General features: G+C 28.5%; 1 protein-coding gene across 2 annotated transcripts in view; it reads right to left on the bottom strand.

The window, feature by feature from the left end:
* Nucleotides 1-236: 236 nt before the first annotated feature.
* The window catches only part of LOC119684892 (feline leukemia virus subgroup C receptor-related protein 2), a 38710-nt gene continuing 15180 nt past the window's right edge, over nt 237-23766 (bottom strand). The window contains exons 2-10 of one of the 2 annotated variants that reach the window (XM_038099023.1): nt 19827-19941; nt 17137-17239; nt 16928-17056; nt 16230-16325; nt 5933-6074; nt 5165-5355; nt 4169-4293; nt 2820-2930; nt 237-672 (exon numbers count right to left, since the gene is read on the bottom strand). In XM_038099023.1, coding sequence (XP_037954951.1) covers nt 396-672; nt 2820-2930; nt 4169-4293; nt 5165-5355; nt 5933-6074; nt 16230-16325; nt 16928-17056; nt 17137-17239; nt 19827-19941 — 1289 coding nt within the window. In that variant the 3' untranslated portion in view covers nt 237-395. The remainder of the gene's footprint in view (nt 673-2819; nt 2931-4168; nt 4294-5164; nt 5356-5932; nt 6075-16229; nt 16326-16927; nt 17057-17136; nt 17240-19826; nt 19942-23766) is intronic. The other variant, XM_038099024.1, reaches the window with a different exon arrangement.

Here is a 23766-nt window from a genome sequence, read left to right on the forward strand (position 1 = left end):
TGAAAGTATACAACCTTTTAAGTTCTAGAATTTTAATCTTTAAAACTTAAAAATAATATATGATTATTAATTTTAATGCTCTATGAGCAACAGATTTTTTTTATAATTAAAAATATCTACAATTTTACAATTTTATAAATCTAAAATGAGTTATTAATTAACTATTTAATTAACATACTTAGCAGGCTCTGTACAAATAATTAATAAATTACATTTAAAGCTTTTCAAATGCTCTACGCAAATATTTAATTTAATTTAATTAAATTGCTTAACTTTATAATTTAAGCACAGTTAATATAATCTGGCTAATTTCTGGATAAATTTAAATATTTCAAATATTTTTACGTTGACACATGTGCTAAGCACACTTTTATTGTGCAGAAGGTACAAAATGTTTATGGGGCAGGCGGTGGAAGTTGTGCAGTCTGTCTACGTAAATCAGATTTTATGAAAGCAGTAATAATTGTCCCCAGTACTAACATTAATGCCATAGTTACGTTGGCAGTAATGTCACCGTAACTAGTCAACAATTCGGAATATAGCATTGTGAAGATAATGCCAAATAGTTGCGCACCAGCGTTAAGAATCCCTGCAGAAGTTCCTTCCGGCCCTGGATATGTAAGCTCAGCACCGAATTCAAAACCAACTGGCAGATATCCGGTCATAAAGAACCTGTAAATTAAATTGAATTCAAAAATTTTATTATGCTTACTTCATTCTCGTATTTCTTTTAAAAGTTATCTAAATTACTAATAAATAATAAAAAATATAACAAGGTACTTATAGGCAGTTAGGTAAGGATTTTCGAGTCCCCCTAACGATAACAGTTATAGACATATTAGTAGAGTAATAGTTCGATCAAGGGCTGTGAATGCTTTCCCTACGCGAGTTCGCTAGCTTTCAGTGGATTTAACAGTTAAAGACACGTTAGTAGAGAAATAGTTCGATCAAGGGCAGCGTATGCTTTCTCTACACGAGTTCGCTAGCTTCTAGTAGGTTTTCATGCGTATGTTTCCTCTAGCCGAGTTCGCTAGTTTTCAGTGGATTTAACAGTTAAAGACACGTTTGTAGAGTAATAGTTCGATCAAGGGCTGCGTATGCTTTATTTACGTGAGTTCGCTAGCTTTCAGTGGATTTAACAGTTAAAGACACGTTGGTAGAGCAACAGTTCGATCAAGGGCTGCGTATGCTTTCTCTACATGAGTTCGCTAGCTTCTAGTAGGTTTTCATGCGTATGTTTTCTCTAGCCGAGTTCGCTAACTTTCAATAGAGTAATAGTTCGATCAAGGGCTGTGTATGCTTTCTCTACACGAGTTCGCTACCTTCTAGTGGGTTTTCATAACCCGACAATCTGATATTTAATTTACACCTAGTGACAGAAAATTTAGATATCTGCATCCTTAAGCAATTTAAGCAAAGAATTTTTGTCAAAAACAGTCCCAATTGTAAAAGAATAACCATATACATATATTATTACTATGACATGTTCCAAAAGTACATACAATTAGAAATTGATTGTATATTTAAGAACTTAGTCTTGCTACAAAAAGTTTCCAGTTGTCTCTATGCCGTGTCATGTGTCTCAGCTCGTTAAACTATTTGGATGTTTTGGTGAAAATTGTTCGCCTTCATGTTGTCTTTCTATTTTGACATTTACTTACAAATAAAATAACTATTTTTAAATTTGGTAAACTATATACGTAAGTTATTGTTAATATACAGAGCGCTTTCTGTACACTTCCTAACATATACACTTCTGAGCTCATTTATGTATATAGCACCCAGTAAAAAAAATATTATATAGAAGGAAGAAATGAATAAACTTGAATATTTAATGGACAAACGCAGGATGAGCTTGGTAGAATGCACTGATGTAACAATTTGGAGGAAAGGTTGCGGTATAGAAAAAATAGTAAATAGTATATTAAAATAAAATTTGGAAAATAAAGTAAAGTATTGAAGATAAAGTAGAAATGAGAAATAACTTTAAAAAAAGGTTAACAATAATTTTTAATAATTAATTTTTAATAAGGAGGTTTTTTCAAATAATAGTGAACTACAACAACAAAAATTTTATTTTTTATATTATTTTCATTAATTGAACTTTTGGCTGACCATGCAGCTGTTTCGTGTATTGCCAAATACCCATCATCAGTGGTCTTGCAAATAATTCTTCTATTTAAATATTCGTAAATAATTATTTTTGAAACTGCAAGTACCAGCATTCGAACTCGGGCCCTGCCAAATATGAAGCTTAGAATCAGCGAACTTTAACCAACTGATCCTTTAACCAACTGATTGTTTTTTAGTAAATATAAAAAATAGAATGGCGTATGATTTTTCGTTTCTTGGATTAAGAAATACATTTAGAAAACTACAAAGTATACAGAAAACACATGTTATATCATTGAAATCATTAAAACTAGATTCTATATTCTAGATATATTTAGATCTTTACAAAATATGACTTATATGAGATGTTATTTAAGAAAGTCTGCGATTTAAAAGTAGCTCATTTATGCTATAAAGTTAATTGACATTAATAACCTAAATTAATGCTTTCGATCAGTTAGTCGTTGCGGAATCAGATATATATAACTTGTTTTTTTTATTATTTATATACATTTTTAATAAAAATTTAATTTTTCAAAAGTAATTAAGCATAATAACTTTAATTATTTTATTTCTATTATTCTATTATATTTATATTTATTATAATATAAATTAAATATGTTATTTATTTATTATATTTACTATATTTATTTCTATTTCTATTAATTATAATAATAATTTATTTTATTATTTCTTATTGTACTTACCCTAATAACATTGCAGTGAAGTATACCACAGCAATATGGCCAGTATCTAAGGTAAAAGCAAAAATCCACATCCCAACCATGGAAAAAGCGTATACCGCCAAAGTTGTTTCTCTATCAAATAAATCATTACAATAATTATAATATAATATATATATATATACATATATTGTAAGCTTATATGCTGTATGATTAAACAAATTATATTATTATTATTATATTACTAACAGTAGTATCGTCTGCAAAGAGTTTTGGATATATTTACTTTTCAGATACTAAGATCACAAAAATTAAAGAATATTTTGAGCTTACTTTTGAGCTTTCTATTATGAGCTGTCAAATTCTTAAAAAATAATTTACAACGCTGAATAATATATAAGATTTAGATAGAATCAGAGAGAGATAAAATTCATGGTAATAATTTTTCAAATATTTAAAATACTACATGAACTTAATAAAAACATACAAGTATAAGATAGTTTTAACGCTTAAAGAAGTATGTTAATTCATAAGTATTACATATAGATGATGTCAGAATGATATATCAAAACATTACATTCAGAAGGAAGGGCAGTAAACACAGCAATAAATAATCACCTACATAATGGAGTAAAAAAGGGTTTCCTTTATAAGTTAACATTTTACTGTATTAATTGTTTTTTAAACAATTTGTCAATAAATTTATTAACATGTAAAAAAGTTTTTTAAGAGGTTTTCTATAGAAATCTATTATGAAAATATTTTTTTATATTTTAGTGCTGTTAGGTGGCACTTTGATCTTTTCTTTTTTATTTCCTTATTTTAAATGCCAATAATTCAAACTTGATAATCAAACTACAAATTCATCTCAACTCTCTTGGAGACATCAAACTCGAATAATGTCCCCCTCAAAAATTTTTACGAGGGTAAAAAGGAAAGCGCCGCTTCGGATGTTAGAATAAAATCTTAATTTAAAAAAAGAGTAGCTTAGAAAGTAAAGAGTAGTTTATTATTTGACAGAATACATATTAAATTTAAGATTAAAAAAAAATTGACTAATTACTTTTTCATAATTATATTCATTATACAATATATAAGAAAAACTGGAAATAAAGTGAAACTATATTCTATACAAAGTGGAAGCTCTTAAGTAAATATGTAGTTTATGGACAAATAAAGTGGGTTAGAAATATAAATGCACTGGCATTATTATGACATTATTAGAAGGTAATAATAAAGTTAGGTATTGTATTATAATAACATATATACATTTAATTAACTCAAAATTAAATTATTTAAAAATATTATTTAAAATTAAATGCGATGAATATTAATCTTAAAACATAGAAAATTAATCTACATAAGCTACTTACTTAAATTTATGTGTCTTGTCCAGAATGATTCCGCATACAAGTGATCCGACCATGCCAGCGCATACAATACAAAGTCCTATACGTCCAGTGTCGATTTCATGTCCTGGATAGTAAGTAAGTACTACCTACACAAATAAAAATTAAATAAAAGTTAAATAAAATAAAATTTATTTAAATTAATTATGATTTATTTGCACTAATATATGCATAAATTTCCTATACAAATACAATAAAATCTCTAATAGCGAACACTCCTGCTGAGTGTAGACCTCGCTTCAGTTGATGTTGCTAAAACCGGGTTTCTTATAATTATTTTGAACAACTTAAACCCTTTCGGTCAAGACACCATTCTTGAATGTAGAAAACTTGACGGACCGAGATATATCATGATCTGTTCTTAAAATTAATGTTTTAAAGAAAAAAGTTATTCATCTATTTTTGTAAAACGATAGATGTTTTTACTTCAATCTGTAAATTTTAATATAACAAACTATCTTCATATTATTGCATTTTTTACAGTATAATTTTATATATTTTAGTTGTAAATATTAGTTTCACTGATTAAAAATTAAAAGATTATATATTATAAAACATTTATAATTCTCATTGGCTTTTATTATATATTTTTATAAGTAAATACTTAAGAATTGGCATAATGATTTATTTTAATATTTGCGATATTGAACTATGTTGTCTCACTAGTTATAGGATTGTTCTTCATGGGATAATATTGATTGCTTTAAAAGGCATTTATAGTATTATATTATTAATATATTGAACTGATGTCTGTGACCATGTACCGTAAATGCTTTTAAGTTTTGAACAATAATTTTTTTTTAACTTTAGTTAAATGTCTGGTCTTAGTCTTGAATTGTAATATTTTGAACAGGTAGCAGATTGTAAATTTCTATATCTATATTCTATAACAATCCCTAATAAATTTTTATAACTTTCTGAATATTACTTTTTTTCTCAATTTTGTCTTAAATAACTTACCGGATTTAGCAACGTAGAAATGGCATAAAAAACGCCAACATTAGTTCCATAAGACCACAATAGTAAGATATAGTTTCTGTTGAGCATCAAATCTTTCAATGAATGCATAAATGAAACATTGGACTCGGCAGCACCTGGCTGTGCAACATCCTGTGCAGCTGACGGTGGTGTTGGCGGTTTATCTTGGAAAACTTAAACAATAATATTTTATATTTGAATTAATTTTCATCTTAATCATGATTTTAAAATAAATTTAAATTATTGGTCTGTTTAAATTAAATTAAATTAAATTAAATTTAAATTAAATTCCATTTTACATATTAAAAGAGACGTGAATAAATTCTTGTTCTTAAAGCACTAACAAAATATTTAAAATAAAATAATAATATAATAGGTATAAATGCTAGGTATAAATTTTCTGCAGCTTGCTACTATTAACAACTATACCCACGGTTGCCACTTATGGTACTTTAGTACCAAAATTGATACTTTTTTTTTTTTTCGTTATTATATTATTATATCATTACTTTGAATGTATGAAGCTTTAGCTTTACAAAAACATTTGTGACTTCACTCCACACCCCCCACTTCCTTACTAACTAAAACATTTTGATCAAGAATTCCAAAAAAAAAATCCTTGGGCGGATATGGGTTAATATTAGTAATATTTCTATTAACGATTACTTTAGTAAATTTTGCAAAACTACAATACGTACTTTAAATACTTTATTTTACAATTATTCTTTAATAAATCACAACAATACTTACATAAAATTATTACAACAAGTAGGACGGTCACAATACCAGCATAGAGATAGAACATAAATTTCAAGTCGGCTCCAATATCATCGATATTTTCGGAATAACTGACCAAAGTTGGCGGAACAACAAATCCTATTGCCACACCGAGCTGAAAGTATATAGAATTATGTTTTGGTTTAGAAAATTTTGAACGATCTTTGCTATTTAAGACGTGTGCGAGTTAGGCTAAGTTGATGCTAAACCAAATGGGAGATTTTTTGGGATTTTTTGCACTGCACACATTTAGCCATTTATCAACACGTATCGACACATCACTACATTATCGGCACAACTAAGTATTTCCCTCATTTAGAACGCAACTTAGCCTAACTCGCACACGACCTAGTATTAAGTATGAATCTATAATAAAAGTGAATGGCAACTGATAGAAAATTGTATCTGTGCGAAAAACACGCATTACAATAGAGTAATATAAATCAGTTTTAGAACCAGGGAGGATTTTTTTTAATTTCGTTAGCCATTACAATGGAAGACCAGCGGGAATATATTAGAAAATATGTTGGTAATGATTTTGAAGTTCACTAAGTTTTCTTATAATTTTCATATATTAAAACCTTTCATATATGGGATTTATCTCTTTATCCTTCACTGAATAAAAATAAATTTGTTCCTTTTTTTTGTTTAGAGTATTGAAGAATAATTATTAAAGTAAGGAATGTGAGCATCAAACATTTATGACTTAAATGATTTTGCAACTTCACAAATTTGGAATTAATACATTTTAATAAATTTAGAAACTCAGTTTTCTCACTTAAAGGTATTCAACATATAAAGACATAATCAGTTACCAAACACAACTGGCAATTCTTGACAAAAAACTAAAGTCATATTTATTTATTTATTTGTGAGTTAATTCACAAATACACAAAGACACTTCTACCGATTCCCTGATACTTGCAGCATTTTTCATGCCGAGATATATGCTATCAAAAAAGCAAGCAATCTTATACAACTAAGTATAATGGTCCATCGAATATCACGATTTTTGTAGAGAGTCAGGCCGCATTGAAAGTAATTGAGTCCAAAAGGATTAAATTCAAGATTATTTTAAAATGTCGCGTCTCACTGATCAAAGAAGGTCTCTCATTATTGGGTTTCTGGACATGGCAATATTAAATGGAATGAACTAGCAGATGAGATGGCCAGAAGAGATATTGAACTAACAGCGAGAACTGTGAGGTCACTAGAACCTTATGGCCTAGTTTGGACAAAAGTAAAACGAAAAGCATTTTAGGCTTCAGCAAATCTGAGTTCATGTAATAACTGGAGTACTAACAGTGCGCTATGCCATTGTATCTATGCGAGTTCCAACAAGTGGATTATGCAGCAGTGGCCAAGATGAAGAGGAGGTAGAATCTATCAACCACTTCATGTGCTACACACAAGGCGACTTCAATGTCTTCGGGATCGTTTTCACATGGGCTTGGAAAACACAAAAGATAAAAGATAAAAAGCAAACTTATCGAATCTTCTTAACTTCATCTGGAAAATCGTAGTCCGCAAATCGTTTAACAAGGATAACTGCAATAAAAAACTGCAACGCACGATTACGACAGAATTTAATCACGACTGTTACCATTCCTTGCTAAGAAGTACCTCTTTGTCACATGTCATTATTAAATTAAATTTATAGAAGAGTTCGAATAGTAATAAAGAAACAATAACTTTAAAAATTTCCAAATTATCCAAATTAGTTTATTGAAATTTGGATGATCATACAATGCTGTTTCCAAAATTGTCAAGTACTCATTATCAGTGATCTTAGGAAATATTCAAATTTTTATTTAATAACTCTATAGTCCATATATGTTTCTAAATTTATGCTTAACAAAAAATTACAAAACAATGTGAATGTTTAAAAATAATATAAAATGTAACAAAAGGTTGAAATGATTTACAAATAGAATCAAAGTCATCATAGGAAGGAAGTTGCCTCAGTGAACCACTCAAACGAAGGTAACGGCTTAGGAAAATATATGTACACTAACAACCAATTCATTCATTGTTGTGTGTCGAAAAACATTTTATATTCACAGGAATGTATATACGATTCACAAGACATACCTACATACATACATATACTACAAGTATATCATTTTAAATAGATATTTTCAGCACCTCATATCAATTGCAAAATGCTTGCTTGCCTTTCTTTGTTTGTCAGTAAGCCATACAAACGAGTATATTTGCCTTTCACTCAAATCATTTAAGAGTAATCCTTCAGCGAATTTTCATATTTATGAGGAATCCTTCCAACTTTTTTCTGTTTATTCCATTATTTAAGACTGACGTTGAGTAATGTGTAACTTAAGTGCTTCCTTAAACAGACACGAAAATGCATAAACGATGTGCACACAAATTTAACGCACACTTTCATTTGCAGAATGGTAAAGTGCAAAAGTGCAAAAGGATATGATTTGATGCTGATATGATGATGTTCGTGATGATTTCACATATGACAAAATAATGGAAATATTATAAGGTTTAGAAAACTGCACAAATAAAATTACTGAGTCATAAGTGCAGTCGCTTAAGTAAATGTAACCAACCTTATTGCCAAGAATGGCACTATTAAGGGTGGGTCGTTAAAAAAACAGTAGTGAAGTAGTGGAAAACGAGGTTCGAGAATAATTTGGCCCATTTCCACAATTCTATTAAATTATTCAGATTCATTTGTGATTCAGCATCACAAATTATTACGGCAAATTACAGCAAAGGTTAATGGAATTAATCTCAACGGAATATATATATAAGTAAATATACTTCTGAATCATGTATTTAAGAATCACATGAAAGTAAACTTAAGTTCAAACTTCGTTAAAATATTTCCCACAGTAAAAAAAAACACTGCAAGTTTTTATAAAATGTCAGAAGGTTCTTGTACATTCTCATAAGAACTTTAATCAATTACTTCAGTTATAAATATAATTTAAATTCATTTTCATAATATTTCAATTATTAATCATTAAAGATTAATGATCGAGGCCCTATGTTACAGTAGGAGAGAAGAGCAGCAGTAAGTAAGTAAATCATTAAAGATTATTTACTATAAATTACATTATTAAGTAGTAAGCAATGTGTTATAAATATTATTAAAAATTCTCATAAATAATTTATGAGTTCAATTTGAAATAATTATATTCGTAACATAATATCTTAACCGAAGAACATAGCTTCAAAACTAATCATAAAATATTTAAACAGGATCACACAAGAACTACTGACTATAGTAAAATTTTCGAACGTGTTCGTTATACTAGATCATGTTCGCACTACTAGTAAGGAATAATAAATAAATGGCACATCTGGAAAATTGTTTCAACAACAAAGTTCAAACATATCGAACGAGCGTCTTATTGAAACCGCAAATCTTCAATTTCACTTTGAAATATATCGGTGATCATGTGATTTTAGTGATCTGAATTGATTGAGAAAATGTTTGAGGCTATCAAACCTCCAGACCCAATGCCATAAAATATAGTGACTATTTCTCACAGTGGTCCATGAAATGGTTACTTTTAGATTAAGTGAAAATTCTCTTCTCCAAATACGAGATTTTGTTTAATGACATATTAAGTAGGCCTAATCACTGATAAAAACTTGTTGCAAAAAATAACAATTCAAACGGTGTTGTTTGAACACATAGCCAGTGAATATGCTAGGCAGTACTTGGTTAAACAGCTTCAGTTACTAAGTTACAGAAGTTTTATGAATGGAGTTTAAGAATGGAGAAACAAATCAAAATACAGAATCCGTTAAAATGTACTGTAAGATAAACCTAAATGCTAATACGTCGTCTAATGCAAGACTGTCTAGGCCAGATCACTGAATAGGTTGGAGCTGCGCAGAAATAAATACATACGTTCATAGTTTAGTCGGAGAAAAATAGAAATTTTGAATAAGTTGCACAAAGGAATATATAATAAAGTCTATCAATTAAGTAAATTAACGAGAAATATAATAAATTATTTAAAATATTTTAATTCATTTATTTAGAAGACTATAAAAAATAAATTAATGTGATATTTCCAAAAAATTTGCTTAATTGTGGTAAATTAGAAACATATTACGGACTGCAAAAATTTTAGCCGCGGGCCCTACGAGTATGAGCCGTGCTTTGGATAGCCCTGATCTATTGCATAAATTAGATTTTCTTTGTAACTTTCACTCAAAGTAGCAATATTTTCTAGCAATATTTTTGTGTTCTTTATAGATATCTAGACCTTAGCACATCTACTACAGATCCAGTTTAAATAAATTTCTTTACAGTTTTGACTGTAGTGTGTGCAGATAAACGATCAAGTCGTTCATAATCTCTCTTGATGCACCAAATTGACCTATTATAGAATCATTATTTATGTAGTTTTTTCATAATTTAAATAATTCGATTGGTTATTAAATGATCTATTTTAAAAAATGTAAAGTTTTCAACAAAATTCGTATTGCTTTAGATGATAGAATTGTTTGATTATATATATTAATGAAACAGGAGACCAAATATAAACCATAAATTAAATAACACTTAATTAATGAATCGACTGTATGTTATAGTACCACACCTATCAATGTCGTACACCTATTTCATTACACCTATGTAATGAAATTAAATAAATTCTTTGCTTGTTAGTTACTATATATTTATAGTTGGATTCGAAATATATGAAAATGAGAATAAATAAAAAATACAAATACAAATTTAATTTAATTTGCAGATTTTTATTTGCCAACTATTTTGTTGAAGTCAAGTAATGTAATTTGAATATTTAGTGTGTAATTTAATTTAATTGAAGTTTGTTTTTAAAATTAAATTAAAAATAAGTACATACTTCAATAAATTACATTTCATATTGTTTCGAGAATTTATTAATTTATTAATTCTTTGATTACAGTGTTTAAAAGTCTTTAAATTGAGAGCTATTCTATTGAAATGCAAATTACGATACACAAAAGTTCAATGAAATATTTTTCACATCAATTAATTATATATTTTCATATAATTTATTTCACTTTCAGTAAAATCCACTTTATATTTACAATGTTAAATATTTCATCCACTTTTAAGTCATTGGTCTTTTTATATGCAATTGGCCTATATGCAAAATTATAATAAATTCAATAAACTTGATAATGAAAATTGATATATCGAAGTTATTACTCATTTTAATATAATAACAGTTATTGTATTTTTAATTTATATGTAGAGTTCATAAAAAATATATATTGCGCAATTAAACATAATGGTTGAAACGAAAATTTTATGAAAAAATATTTTCAATCAATTTATTTAATATTAAACAATAAAAAAAATTAAATAGCTATCATGGATTGAACATAAAAACTATATAATAACAGTATAATTGGCATTTTTTATTAGAACTTTTTCAACGAATATTTATCACCTCTATTATTATTATTACTATTATTATGACATGTTATTATGACATGTTACAAGCACAATTCAAGAACTTAGTCTTTACACATATGCTTTCCAGATACCTCTTTTACGCCCTAATACTCTAAGCTCGCTGAATGATTTGTTAGTTTCCCTGTTTATCGATCTTCTGCATGTACTTTTAAGCCGCCCACGATTCCTTCTACCTTGTGGAGTCCATTCTAATGCTGAGATATCACCTATACCTACATATTTATTATCGGAATTTAGCTAATAATTGTTAGCATTAAATTAACAATCAAGTATATAATCTTCATCATATAATCTTTATCATTATGTTGTCTATATAACCATACAAGTATAAATTCACTCTTAATCTTTACAGACTTTATTTTATGTGACTCTACGAAACGGAATTGCAAAGATGGTATCAAAATTTTTAAGGATCAAAAGGAAATGGTTGTGGCGTATGAGTAACTTAATAGAAGATAATTAACCATAGAAAATTATTATGTACTTTGTTAACTAGGTTAAATCCAAGTAAATTAGTATTCTAAATTGTTTTTTTAAATAAAATTATAATCGAAATAAAATTTCAAATATTTTTGGATTATCGATATAGTTAATTTTTAAAATCAAATAAGGGTTTTCAAATAAGAGCCATTGTATAGCCACCAAATAAGACATTTTCTCATACTTAATCGATCACGAAGTGTATGGCCTATAACACCATATTTTTGATAGCACTCATAGTATCAATTAAAAACGCCTAATTAATGTCATTTCATACATTTGAAATGTTTTACTTTAATTGTAACTGAAATATATTTTAGTTTTTAAAATAATTCGGTTCATTAACGCTTCTAGACTAAGAAAAGCATGTAGGTATTCTTCTCTTCTAAGGCGACAATAATCTTGATTACAATGGAAAATGCATTTTAAATACATTTTCTCATATCAAACATTATCATATACTCATCATATATGGTATCATATACTTAACTTTAGAGAAAGCAAATGTTGATATATAAATTGACACAGATATCAGCAAAAGTAAAAGTTGGTACACTCGTACTAACTTAAAAACAAGAGTAGTCGAAATCGAAAACCCTGTATATGTTAGATTAAAAGTTTCATCTTATTTTTGGATATATAGTACACTTTGAAATGTAAATCTTTATGAATAATATTCCATGTAGTGCAATGAGTCTAAGTTCTAGAGAATGATAGATCAATATTCGCTCTCGAGTTTCATTTACACTTTGGTTCACAGCATCAATATTTTTAGCAGTGAGTTTACGTTTTTTAGTGATCTGATTACAAATCTATAACAAATACTAAACTCTGTACTTAAGTTTGTTTTCCCAAGATAATATTAATTAATTAACTCCAATGTTAGTAACATACGAGTACATATATTATTATTGTTAGGGGATGTGGCATTGCGACCGTCGGGTTTATTGTGTTTAGAGTAGGTCTATAAGCCCAGTTCCGTCAATAAAAAGTAGTATAGAACCTACTTTACAGAGTTTTATTGCCTCTTTCGTAAGAATATACATTCCCAGGAGCCTATCCCGTATGTGCATTACATAGTGCAGGGCATTCTAACAGCACCTGTGTGGCCGTGTGTCCTCATTCTCTTCACAGAATCTACAATTTGCACCCGTAAGTATATCCAGTCTTGTATATATAATCTTAACGGTAGTGATTATTTTCTTAATAGAAACTATTGTATGTAATAGCGAAGTTTTGAAAAGTAGTGCACTACAATAATACATATAATATATAACTGAAATGAATCAGTTTAATTCTTACTTGATAATATTAAAAGTTCTTTAAATTGCATACGAAAGTTTAGCTTAATAAAAAACAAAACTTTTTTAATGAACATTTTAAATGTGGTTCTTTATGCGTTTCCACAAATGTCATGCAGCTTTTTGATTCTTTGTAAATGTCAGTTGCACAAAAATGTATCTGAGACATAAATTTGTGTAGAGTAGATTGCAAATATGCAAACAAACCGAGCAAAGTTGAATTCTCTACCCTTTTATTGTTCTGGCGGTTCAACTAACATTTTATGAAATTTTTTATTGCATGTTCTTTATATGAATGTGCGTATGCATATGTCCTCTACCGAACATATTTTATACATAACATTTCATTAAGATTATCCTGCCATGCATCGTGACTAAATGCTTCAACTTTTTCACTACGAAAAAGTTCGTTAAATGTAATCATTTCAGTTTTATTATTGCATTTTCATCTACACTTGCCAGAGAGTGGAAAAAAATTTGACAAATTATTCACTTTAGTTTACTAACCAAACTAAGTGAACATGTGTGCAGTGCACTACAAAATAAGAGAGCACATAGCGTGAAGGTTAATAAGGATGGATGAAAAAATTGAGTTCTATGCGATGTAATCAATTTAATTTAAATATGTTAAATGATTTCTTATATATGCATATAATTCATATTTTGCATTTTAATAAGTGACTGATTTGACAGAAAATTTCTTATTAATATTTTGGATTGCACTTAAGTGAGGATATCGCTTCTCACTTAAAAATACTAGAAAATAGTAGATGTGGATTAAAAAATTAAATATAATTTTAAATTTTCTTCACTATTTCAATGTAGTGTACTCAAGTAACTAAAACGCTTTCTGCGTCTTTTATTACATGGTCATTTACAGTTGATTAAGTTTCCTCTGTTCAGTTTTGGTCTATTTTATTGAATATCAACACTGAGGATTTATTTAGATAAAATTGTGATAGTGAATTCTGTTTGACTGTAACCTTTTCATTTATATCGTTTTTGTTCTATTTATGACAAGTGCTTGAGTGCTAAATCTTGTTGACTCAACAATTTGGAGCAGATGTCCTTTGGGCACAGTTCACAAAGCTTTCAAATGGTTGAAAGTACATTCAATCGAGTATATAGGAAAATTGTGCTAAAAATGGCAAAAAACAAAAAAAATAAATAAAAAGAATAAATAAAAATAAATAAAAAGAATTAATAAAAAGAAATAAAAAGATTCAGATAAAACGGGATGACAAATCTTTTTGGTAATATTGAATATTACATACAAAATGACAAGTTTCCGGATTAGTATAAATCGTTGTACAAACATGTGACTATATTTATCTTTAGTATTAAAATAACTATATTATGCTTTTTTTTTGAGAACTATTTGTAACAAATTTAATTATTGAATAAATATGTATAAAATATTCTATATTTATCTATACATTATAAATATAAATTATTCCTATATAAATTAAAACACAATAATATTGAAATTTAACAATAAAAAATAAAAATATGATTAATTAATTCAATTATTCTACAGCTGTTTTATGATTTCGTTCTAATATAAACACATCAAGTAAATTTGTTAATAAAAATTTCAAAGCGAATTAACAAAACTCCAGAAAAATTTACGAACATAAAAGTCAAACACGGCTTTGAGCTCAGTTGGTAAAGGTTCGCTGACTCTGAGCTTCCAATTTGGCAGGACATTAGTTCGATTCCTGGTACTAACAGTCTCAAAAAATTATTAACTAATAATTAAATACAAGAATTATTTCCAACACCACTGATGATGGGTATTTGGCAATACTCGAAACAAGTGTATGGTCAGTCAAAAATTCTATGAATGAAAATAATATAAAATGAATTTTTGTTGTTATAGTTCACTACTGTTCTAAAAACCTCTTTATATAAATTATAAAAATTTATAATATATATTATATATATTTATATATTATAATAATAATTTTTATATAATAATATTATATAATTATATATATCTAAACATTCTTTTTTAAATATTGGTTTAAATTTTTAGAATATGTTCTTGTTGGCTTTATCTATAATGTTCTATCTTGTTAGCTTTATCTAAATGGGTAAATAACATTGTTGGCGAACATTTTAATCAAATAAGTTAAGAAATGTTATACTTCCGAATATCAATTATTTCAAGTTCATTTAATAAATGCACTAATTATCATTCCGTTTACAGATGTTGCACTGCGAGCTAGATATATATACTGTGCCTCTTTCTTTGCTTTCTCTACGAAAACTGAGTTCCCAGTATTGCAGGATAATGATAGTGATCCTGTAATAAATATTAAGTAATTTTAAGATTATTTAATCTTAAATAATCTGCTTAAATCTTAAGCGATTTAAGAAGCCTTACATACTGTCTAGTTATCAGTTAAGATGACTATTATATGGTTCTGATAATAACATTGAAGGTTGAAGTAAATACCCTTGTCTATCATGTAAATTTTTGTTTTAAAATAATTACAATTTTGCCTAACATTTCTAAATATGGTCTATAAACGTCTATTTCGACTCCATTTGCAATGAGAAATATATAACTGTCCGTATATCATGTTAATCTTCATATGTTATGAACCTTAGTGTATCTTCAAGGTTCATAACATGTATTAATCAGAATTATTTTTATGGTAAAGTTCAAATTTTGGATGCATGATGTCTCGCGAAATTAAAATTTTAGGAAGTTGCTTTGCGGAAGTATTAAACGACTACTCATTAAAACAATTTCATAAAGTAATGTTACCTTTAGTTATTCTCAGAATGACCATCTGTGAATGAGATTGCATATGATTATGAAAAGTTTTGAGATCTATGAGGACTTCAATGCATGCCATCACATATATTCATATAACTTGCGTAATATATACACACATTAATCTGGGTATTTTATTAAGTGTATTGTTAATCAATTTTTATGTTCTAATGCACTCAACTTATATTACAAAAATGAATCTTCATATTAACTTCAAATATATACAAAAATTAATATTCTAAATGATTCACTTACCTGATTTCCGAAAACACCAACACTGCAAGCTGAAGAAACTTGATTCGGTCCAAACCAAACTGCTGCAAGCCGCGCTGGAAGTGATAAAATGCAAACCTGTAAATAGGCCAATCATAAAGAAGGCGTAAAAGTTATAGCATATCTTTGTACTTATAAAATATTAGAATAATCAACTAAATACACAAACGTATGACTGATTAGATTCTAAAGAAAAACAGGCGAGCGACTCTTTAATAGAGCCCACAAGGTAGATAAGAATTATTCCTGTCACTTATTAAGCACATTTCATTGATTATCGTTATTGAGAATATTGTATTATTTATAACTGCAGAATTTTTTTTAGGTAGACTTTTTTATAAGATATGATAATATCTGGATTAATGTTGAGAATAAACGAGCGTTTTCCATATGATTTTTTTCCTTTCTTGAACTAAGTGACATTGATTTTTTGTCGAATGTGACGCCTCTTATGACGTAAAGAGGTCGAACAGTAAAGGGGTCGAACAGTAAAAAAGAAACAACAGCAAAAACTTTGATTAATTTTTAAAATTTGGTTGATCATACAACACCGTTTTGAGTATTGCAAAGTACTCATCATCAGTGATGATGATTTTTTCTCTTTTGAAATGTAAATATGCATTTTTGAGATTCTATACTCCTAATATTATATAAAAAATATGTATTTTTATTTACATTACCTGTGAAAGTGCAACAATAGATTGCCCCAAGAATGTAACATAAAATAAATCTGGTTCAACTGAAAACACTTTTATCCAAGAGCCAATGCAGGTACCCACAATACCAACTATAGCTGTAATACGTAGACCCTGCAACAATCAAAATTTAAAAGCATTTCATTTAACGAAAGCCATATGCATGTCCCAGAAAAGTTCAAAATTTTGCTAACCATTTTGTCCAAAAACCAACTACCAGGAAAAACCATTGGTATGTAAAGAAACATGTAAATCATAGATGTCCAGTCGACCCATTTGTCGCTAATACTGTAATATCTGAAATGAAGAAAAAAGTTAATGATGAAATGGTGTCACCTCACATTGAAAATATGATGAAGATACATTTTTGTTTCTGATCAAATTGAAAAGTGATGTATGTGTAAAAGTTATGCTTTGCCATCGTCCATGACATATGTATAGGCGTTTTTGTGAATTGCGATAATTAACTTCATTTGAATCCTGTCAATGATTTCAAATCAAAAAACTCGAAGGTTGTATTCAGAATGTGTCACCAAAGCGTATAACATTGATCAGATTGAGGTATGTAGTTAGGCACATCATACATTATTTGGGCTGAATGCTTTTAACAGATTGGTTGAAAATTTTGCTGAAACATTGGTAAAAATTTAAAGTGCATAAAATCTAAATATGCTTTTAATGATTTCAAAGTGTAGCGGTTTTCATATGATAGCACTTTACTCGTATGTATCATATCAAAATTACTTTAGGTGTTCAATAATCATCAATCTCATTCACAAACTTAAATTGAACTATTAATGAATATGAATATGCACTTTGCTATGGGTTCACATTTCATAGGTGAAAAACAATACAATCTGTTTGGATTCGATTTTTGGATTTAGATATTGTTCTCAGATAATATTTTCATATAATATTCTCAAGTTTCAAACAATAACTCAAACAATTGACATAAATAGTAGTCTAAACATTGAATAAACTAAACCATCCAATTCATACAAATTCATTCAATTCAATATATGCTAAAATAACGGTTTTCAAGTTTTTCTGTTAAAAAAGATAGATATATATAGAATAGATATAGAAGTACCTATAGTACTTTATTTTGTTACCAAAAACTATTGCTAGCAATAGTTTACGAATACTTTTTCATGGTAAAGTGTTAGAAAGTAAACTCTTTCATTCCACTCACGCATACCATCATTACTCAAAATAAGGAAAGCTACAAATTCATCAAAATTCATTTTTATTATAAGTTCTGCCGGTACCACATATTTGATTGTTATAATATATATTTGTCTTATGCCTTATGTTAAGCCTTTTCCGAGTTAGTGCATCTGGGCACTTTTACTCTATGATGGCTGGGGGGTTTCTGCAGAGTCCCACCCATCTCACTGACTAATTTGAGTATTCCTCATAAATTTTCGTTATTATTCAATGATTGATCTAAGATATCGTACCGCCCTGTGTGGTTAGTGATTACTCTGAGATTAGATAGTGCTAAGTAGGGCAGCCTGTCGGTTTTCGCATAGAGCTTTAGAGCTCTGTCCCTTATGTACTTTTTGAACGGATCTATTCTAAGGTCTCTTAGAATGTCATTCATACGGATGTACCATCGCACTTTGAAGAGCCTTCGGAGAGCCTGAATATGAGTAACTTGTAGTTTTTGGATAGTAGAGTTAAAACATTTTCCACCGTATTAAGAAACAAGTAATAAAATAACTGGTACGAAGAGATTTAAGCCTTAGTCATTGTTTTAACCATTATTTGTATTTAATCCTCTTGTTATGAATCTAATATTACAAGTTCCACTGGCAAAGCTTTTTATATCCATAATTAGAATATTAGAAAGAATATCTTTTAGAATTTACAATTCATACAATTTAGAATTATTTCTACATATTCATATTTTCAAAACCTCTATAATTTCTTCCAATTTAAAAACGAATTCTTCTATCTCAGTATCACATAAGCTTCCTGGGATTAAGCTAAAGAAAACATTTTTTGAATGCAACCTATATAGTTTATAATTATGATTATTTTTTTAAGATGGGGTACTCATCAGGTTCGCTTCTTTGTAGAATTCCATCCTTGTATGCCGTTATCAGACCTAAACATTTGTAAAGTCTTTGCTTTTTTGGTACAATTTTTCGCCATGTGTACTTGACCCCCATTGACCTATTAAAAGAATTATGGTGATTTTTCCATTAAAGTCCCAGTTTTACCGAAGGGAATTTTCATCATTAATGAAAAGCAGGTGGAACACATTAATTTGTAATTTGGACGTCTCGCAGGTCAACCTTTTCCATTTACAATTTTAAATACAGACGCCAAATTCATTTTAGAAATGTATCTGATTTTCTGACTTCACAGAATTTGTCAATCCCATTACAAATCTTCTTACAAATTTAGACTGATGGATTTTGAGATGATATTAATTAACTATATTTTATCAACTTTGTTACTAGTGTAGCTAACCAACTAAAAATTTATTATTTGAAGACTAAGTTTAATTATAGTTCTCAGTCTAGTTTATAATTTATAGTTTTCAGTCTTGGCATATTTAATATATAATATAAAGTATGATATAAAAATTATATTTAATGTTGTGTCCGCAACTAGAGTTTTTCGATTAATAGGTCATATTTTTATACAGGGACTAAGTATTAATGTATAATATATTTTTTATATATGTTATTATTCTATATAATATATAATTAAATATGTGTATGCATTGATTTTTACCTCGGAAAAAAAAATATTATTTATATATATAGTAAATAGTTTTTGTTTATTGACAGAAAAACAAAAATAGTAATTTAGTAATTACAAAGTAGTGTATAAATTTATGTAGTACTTGATTATAATTGTTATTATTACTTACTTTGTGACCAGGTTGTTAATAATACTGTACTGTATCCATTGCATGGCATTACATGCGGAGTACAACGTGAATATCGCTAATATCGCATATCGTCTTTTATAGACCTTGTATTCAGCTAAGAAAATTTAAAATTAAATGATATTATTAAATTATTAATAATTAATATTAAGGTTAAAAAAATTAATATATAATAAATCAAGGTGATATGACTTATTGTTCTAATACTTATAATCGTACTGTTAACTTGTCCTCCAAGTTTTGAAAAATAGATTATATTATTAAAAAACATTAATTTGATATCAAGCGATTGATTCCCTTTATCTTAATTTTAAATTTAAACATATGGAAAATTCTATATAATGACACAAAATAATTTTTGTCTAATAGAGAAGTTGTATAACTTTAATACAATGCATACATATAATATGTACTACTGATTTTCTGAATTCCTTCTGGAGTATAGGACCTCCATATATGTGCAATATATAAAAGTTGGAACAAGTTCATACTGATATGGATTAATTAATGTTTAATTATTTTCAATTATTTCCTTTTAATTTAAATTAGTATTAGTTTTAAATGTAGTGAAATCTATTTTCAAAAAGAATGGATAAGTACAATTCAACAAATATAGATAATGGAATTAGAAACCCACAGAACAAAATGCTTTATTGAATAAAGAAGACTACAGTTTTATTTACATGTACTCATATATTGTACACTACTTTTTGTCAAACTGTGTCTGCCAGTTTTAATAAAGGTTAAAAACTTCTACTAAAGGTCTTTAACTTAAGTAATCCATTTTTCTGCATTTTTCCAGCTGTTAGGAAATGACGTTTCTTATACTTGGATCTTGTACTTCTAGGTAGTTAATCATCTAACAACGACTTAATTATATTTGTTATTAGCATTTTATAGTATATATATATGAATATAATTCTGTCTAAGTAAATGCATTTTTGAAACTGTTAAGTTAAATTTGAACTTAAGAATAATAAGACCGCATTTTATGTTTTATGAAAATAGTTTTTTATAGAATATTGTTTGTACAATTTATATTTTCTGCAAATATCTTATTACTAAAATTTTTTCAAATGTTGAGTATTAGACTCGAAGGAACTTCATCTTTGAAACTTCCTGCTCAAAAATCGGTTTTGTATTGTCTCTGTCTGTTGAAAACTAATATTAGTGCAAAGTTGCCTCTCTTGACTGCTAATTTATTCTAAAAAATATTTTAGAATTTCAGACTTATAAAAGAGAAATATGCAGCTCATATAACTATCATGAGCGTATATATCACATAGATAGTATAAAACAATACTGAAACCTGACATTATCACTATGTATGTAGACTATACGTAGACATAATAAAGCATAATCCTATTCAAAGATAGGATTAAAGAATATTAACAACTGTGGATTCTGTTAATCTTTGTATCTCATGAGTTGAAAGAATTGGATCTAGTACCTCCAAACGAATTTGATAAAACCTAATGAAGGGATTATTTGTCTCGCACCATGAGACACAGTTTAGTTTATCAATAGTCTTCATTTATATGGATTTGCTTAGGAGATTCCTTCAAATGATAGTTCAATTGATTGCCTAAATCGAGGCTGGCCATTATCCAATGGTACTTTTCCATTTGCTTATAAATTTTATCATAGTACATTTTAAATAAGAATTTTCTGTCCTATGACAAGAAATCTATTTCGAATAAAAAATGTTGGTAATAGTAAAAAAATTTAAATCTAAAAACAATTTTTTAATCAAGTAAATTCTTGGACTTGACCACATATTTGTTTCGGATATCGCCAAATATCTAACATCAGTGGTTTTTGAAGAAATCTCTTTGCTTAATTTTCCACATATAATTTTTAAACTGCAAGTGTAAGAAATTGAACCATGTCAACTTTGAATCATGTGTAATGGTTGTTTAACAATAAACAACAAAAATTGTTTATTTGTTCTAAATTTTAGCATGTTAAATTATATTATGTGTACGGTGACTTTGTATGCTACCACACGGCTACATGGTTGTAAGTTGATAGGGTTCAATTCCTATAATTGTAGTTCAAAAATTATATTCGGACAATTAAATCAACAGATTTTCCCAGAGACAACTACTGAAGGATTTATGCCGATGTCCAAAACATTACTTTTTATTTAATGAGACAATGTTTAGATATTAATTTTAAAATTTATTTCTTTGAAGCAAAGCTTAAAATCTTGATTTGTACAATACAAAACATTTTGTGTAAAAATTGTTGTCATTTTCTTCTGAATATTTTTCGGACAACTTAATTTTTGTTCTTATAAAGCAGATTCTATTCAGAAACAGTTACTAAGTAAAAGTTGAGAAAAAACAAATTAAATTTCATATATACCACAAAAAAAAACCATTTAACAATTTAAAAAGATTCAACATTGAGTCTATTTTTAGTCACATGAATGGAATTGAGTTCAAAAGCAAAAATAAGGCAACCAACCAAGTCAAAAAGTGTAACGTGTAATGTGTAATGCATTCATATGCCATATGTGCTGGCAGCACTTGAGCTGCACACAGTTACGAACACATGTCTGCATCTTAACACACTCACATACATGAAAACAATCAAGGTCAAGAGCAATTGGAAACATTTCACGAAGCAAATTTTTATTTTTTCTGTACATGTTTTTTACTTATTTTGCAAAGAACAACAAAAGTAAGCTCGCCAGCAAAGGTTAAGTTGTGTTGGCTGTGGAACGCGTGCCGGTATATAATTTTGAATTCATAAACTTGTAGGTTAAGTGTTGCATCATGTGACATGGCGGCGATTGACTGCTGCATGCCCGTGTGCTGCAATTAACACAAACAAAAAGCTAAAGGAAACCTTTATAGCATCTAACAAATGCTTCCATTCAGATTCATTGAAAATAATGAAAAATTTATGCAAATCTGAACTTAAGGAAATCATTAATTGTACGGAAACAAAAAATGGCATTCGTATAAATCTGTTTATGCTGGAGAGCGATTTTGTTAAGGCGGTAGTCATTGTCAATTATGCAATATTGTACATATATATATTGTATATATATATGCATATGTATAGGTACCTAATAAAATGTTTAGTTGAGAGATTATGGATATGTGTATTTATTATACATTGTGACCGAAAAGTTTCCGGTCACAATGTACAAACGCAAAATTCTTAATCTTCATCAATATTTATTTTATCTCCTTCAAAATATGCTCCATTAGAAGCGATAACACAAATGCCAACGTTTTCTTCCAATCATCAAAACATTTTATTATAGGCGCTTTCCGGTATGGCTTTGAGTTCCCTCTGCGAATTCTGTTTTACGTCTTCTATGGATTCAAAACGCGTTCCTCTGAGTGGTAATTTGAGGTTGGGAAACAGGAAAAAGTCACACGGTGCAAGATCAGGTGAATACGGTGGCTGTTCGATGGTATTTATTGAATGTTTGGCCTTAAAATCGTTGATAATGTTGAACAAATTGAGGTGAATCGGAACAAGCCGGGCGTTGACACGTCGCATACACAAATTGTCCACCAAAATCAAACGAGCCATCTCACGACCGATGCCTAGCTCTCGTGCTATCTCTCTAACACTCACATGAGGATTTTTGAACACGATTTCCTTTGCCTTTTCAATGTTTTCGTCGGTGGTAGAGGTCGAAGGTCGTCCAGAACGCGGCATGTCTTCGACGGTCGTACGACAGTCCTGAAAGGCTTTGTACCACTCATAAACTTGAGTTTTCGATAAAACTGATTCCCCATAAGCCTTTTGTAGCATTCGCAACGATTCTGCACACGAAATTTCGTTCGAAAAACAAAATTTGATGCAAACTCTTTGTTCAATATTTTTTTCCATTGTTTTTTTCGCAACGCACTACTGAGGTGAACTGGTTTCAACAGCTGCCGTAAACGAACTGTCCGAC

Source organism: Teleopsis dalmanni, chromosome 2, assembly GCF_002237135.1.
Source record: "Teleopsis dalmanni isolate 2A chromosome 2, ASM223713v2, whole genome shotgun sequence".
In the NCBI taxonomy this organism is placed as follows: domain Eukaryota; kingdom Metazoa; phylum Arthropoda; class Insecta; order Diptera; family Diopsidae; genus Teleopsis; species Teleopsis dalmanni.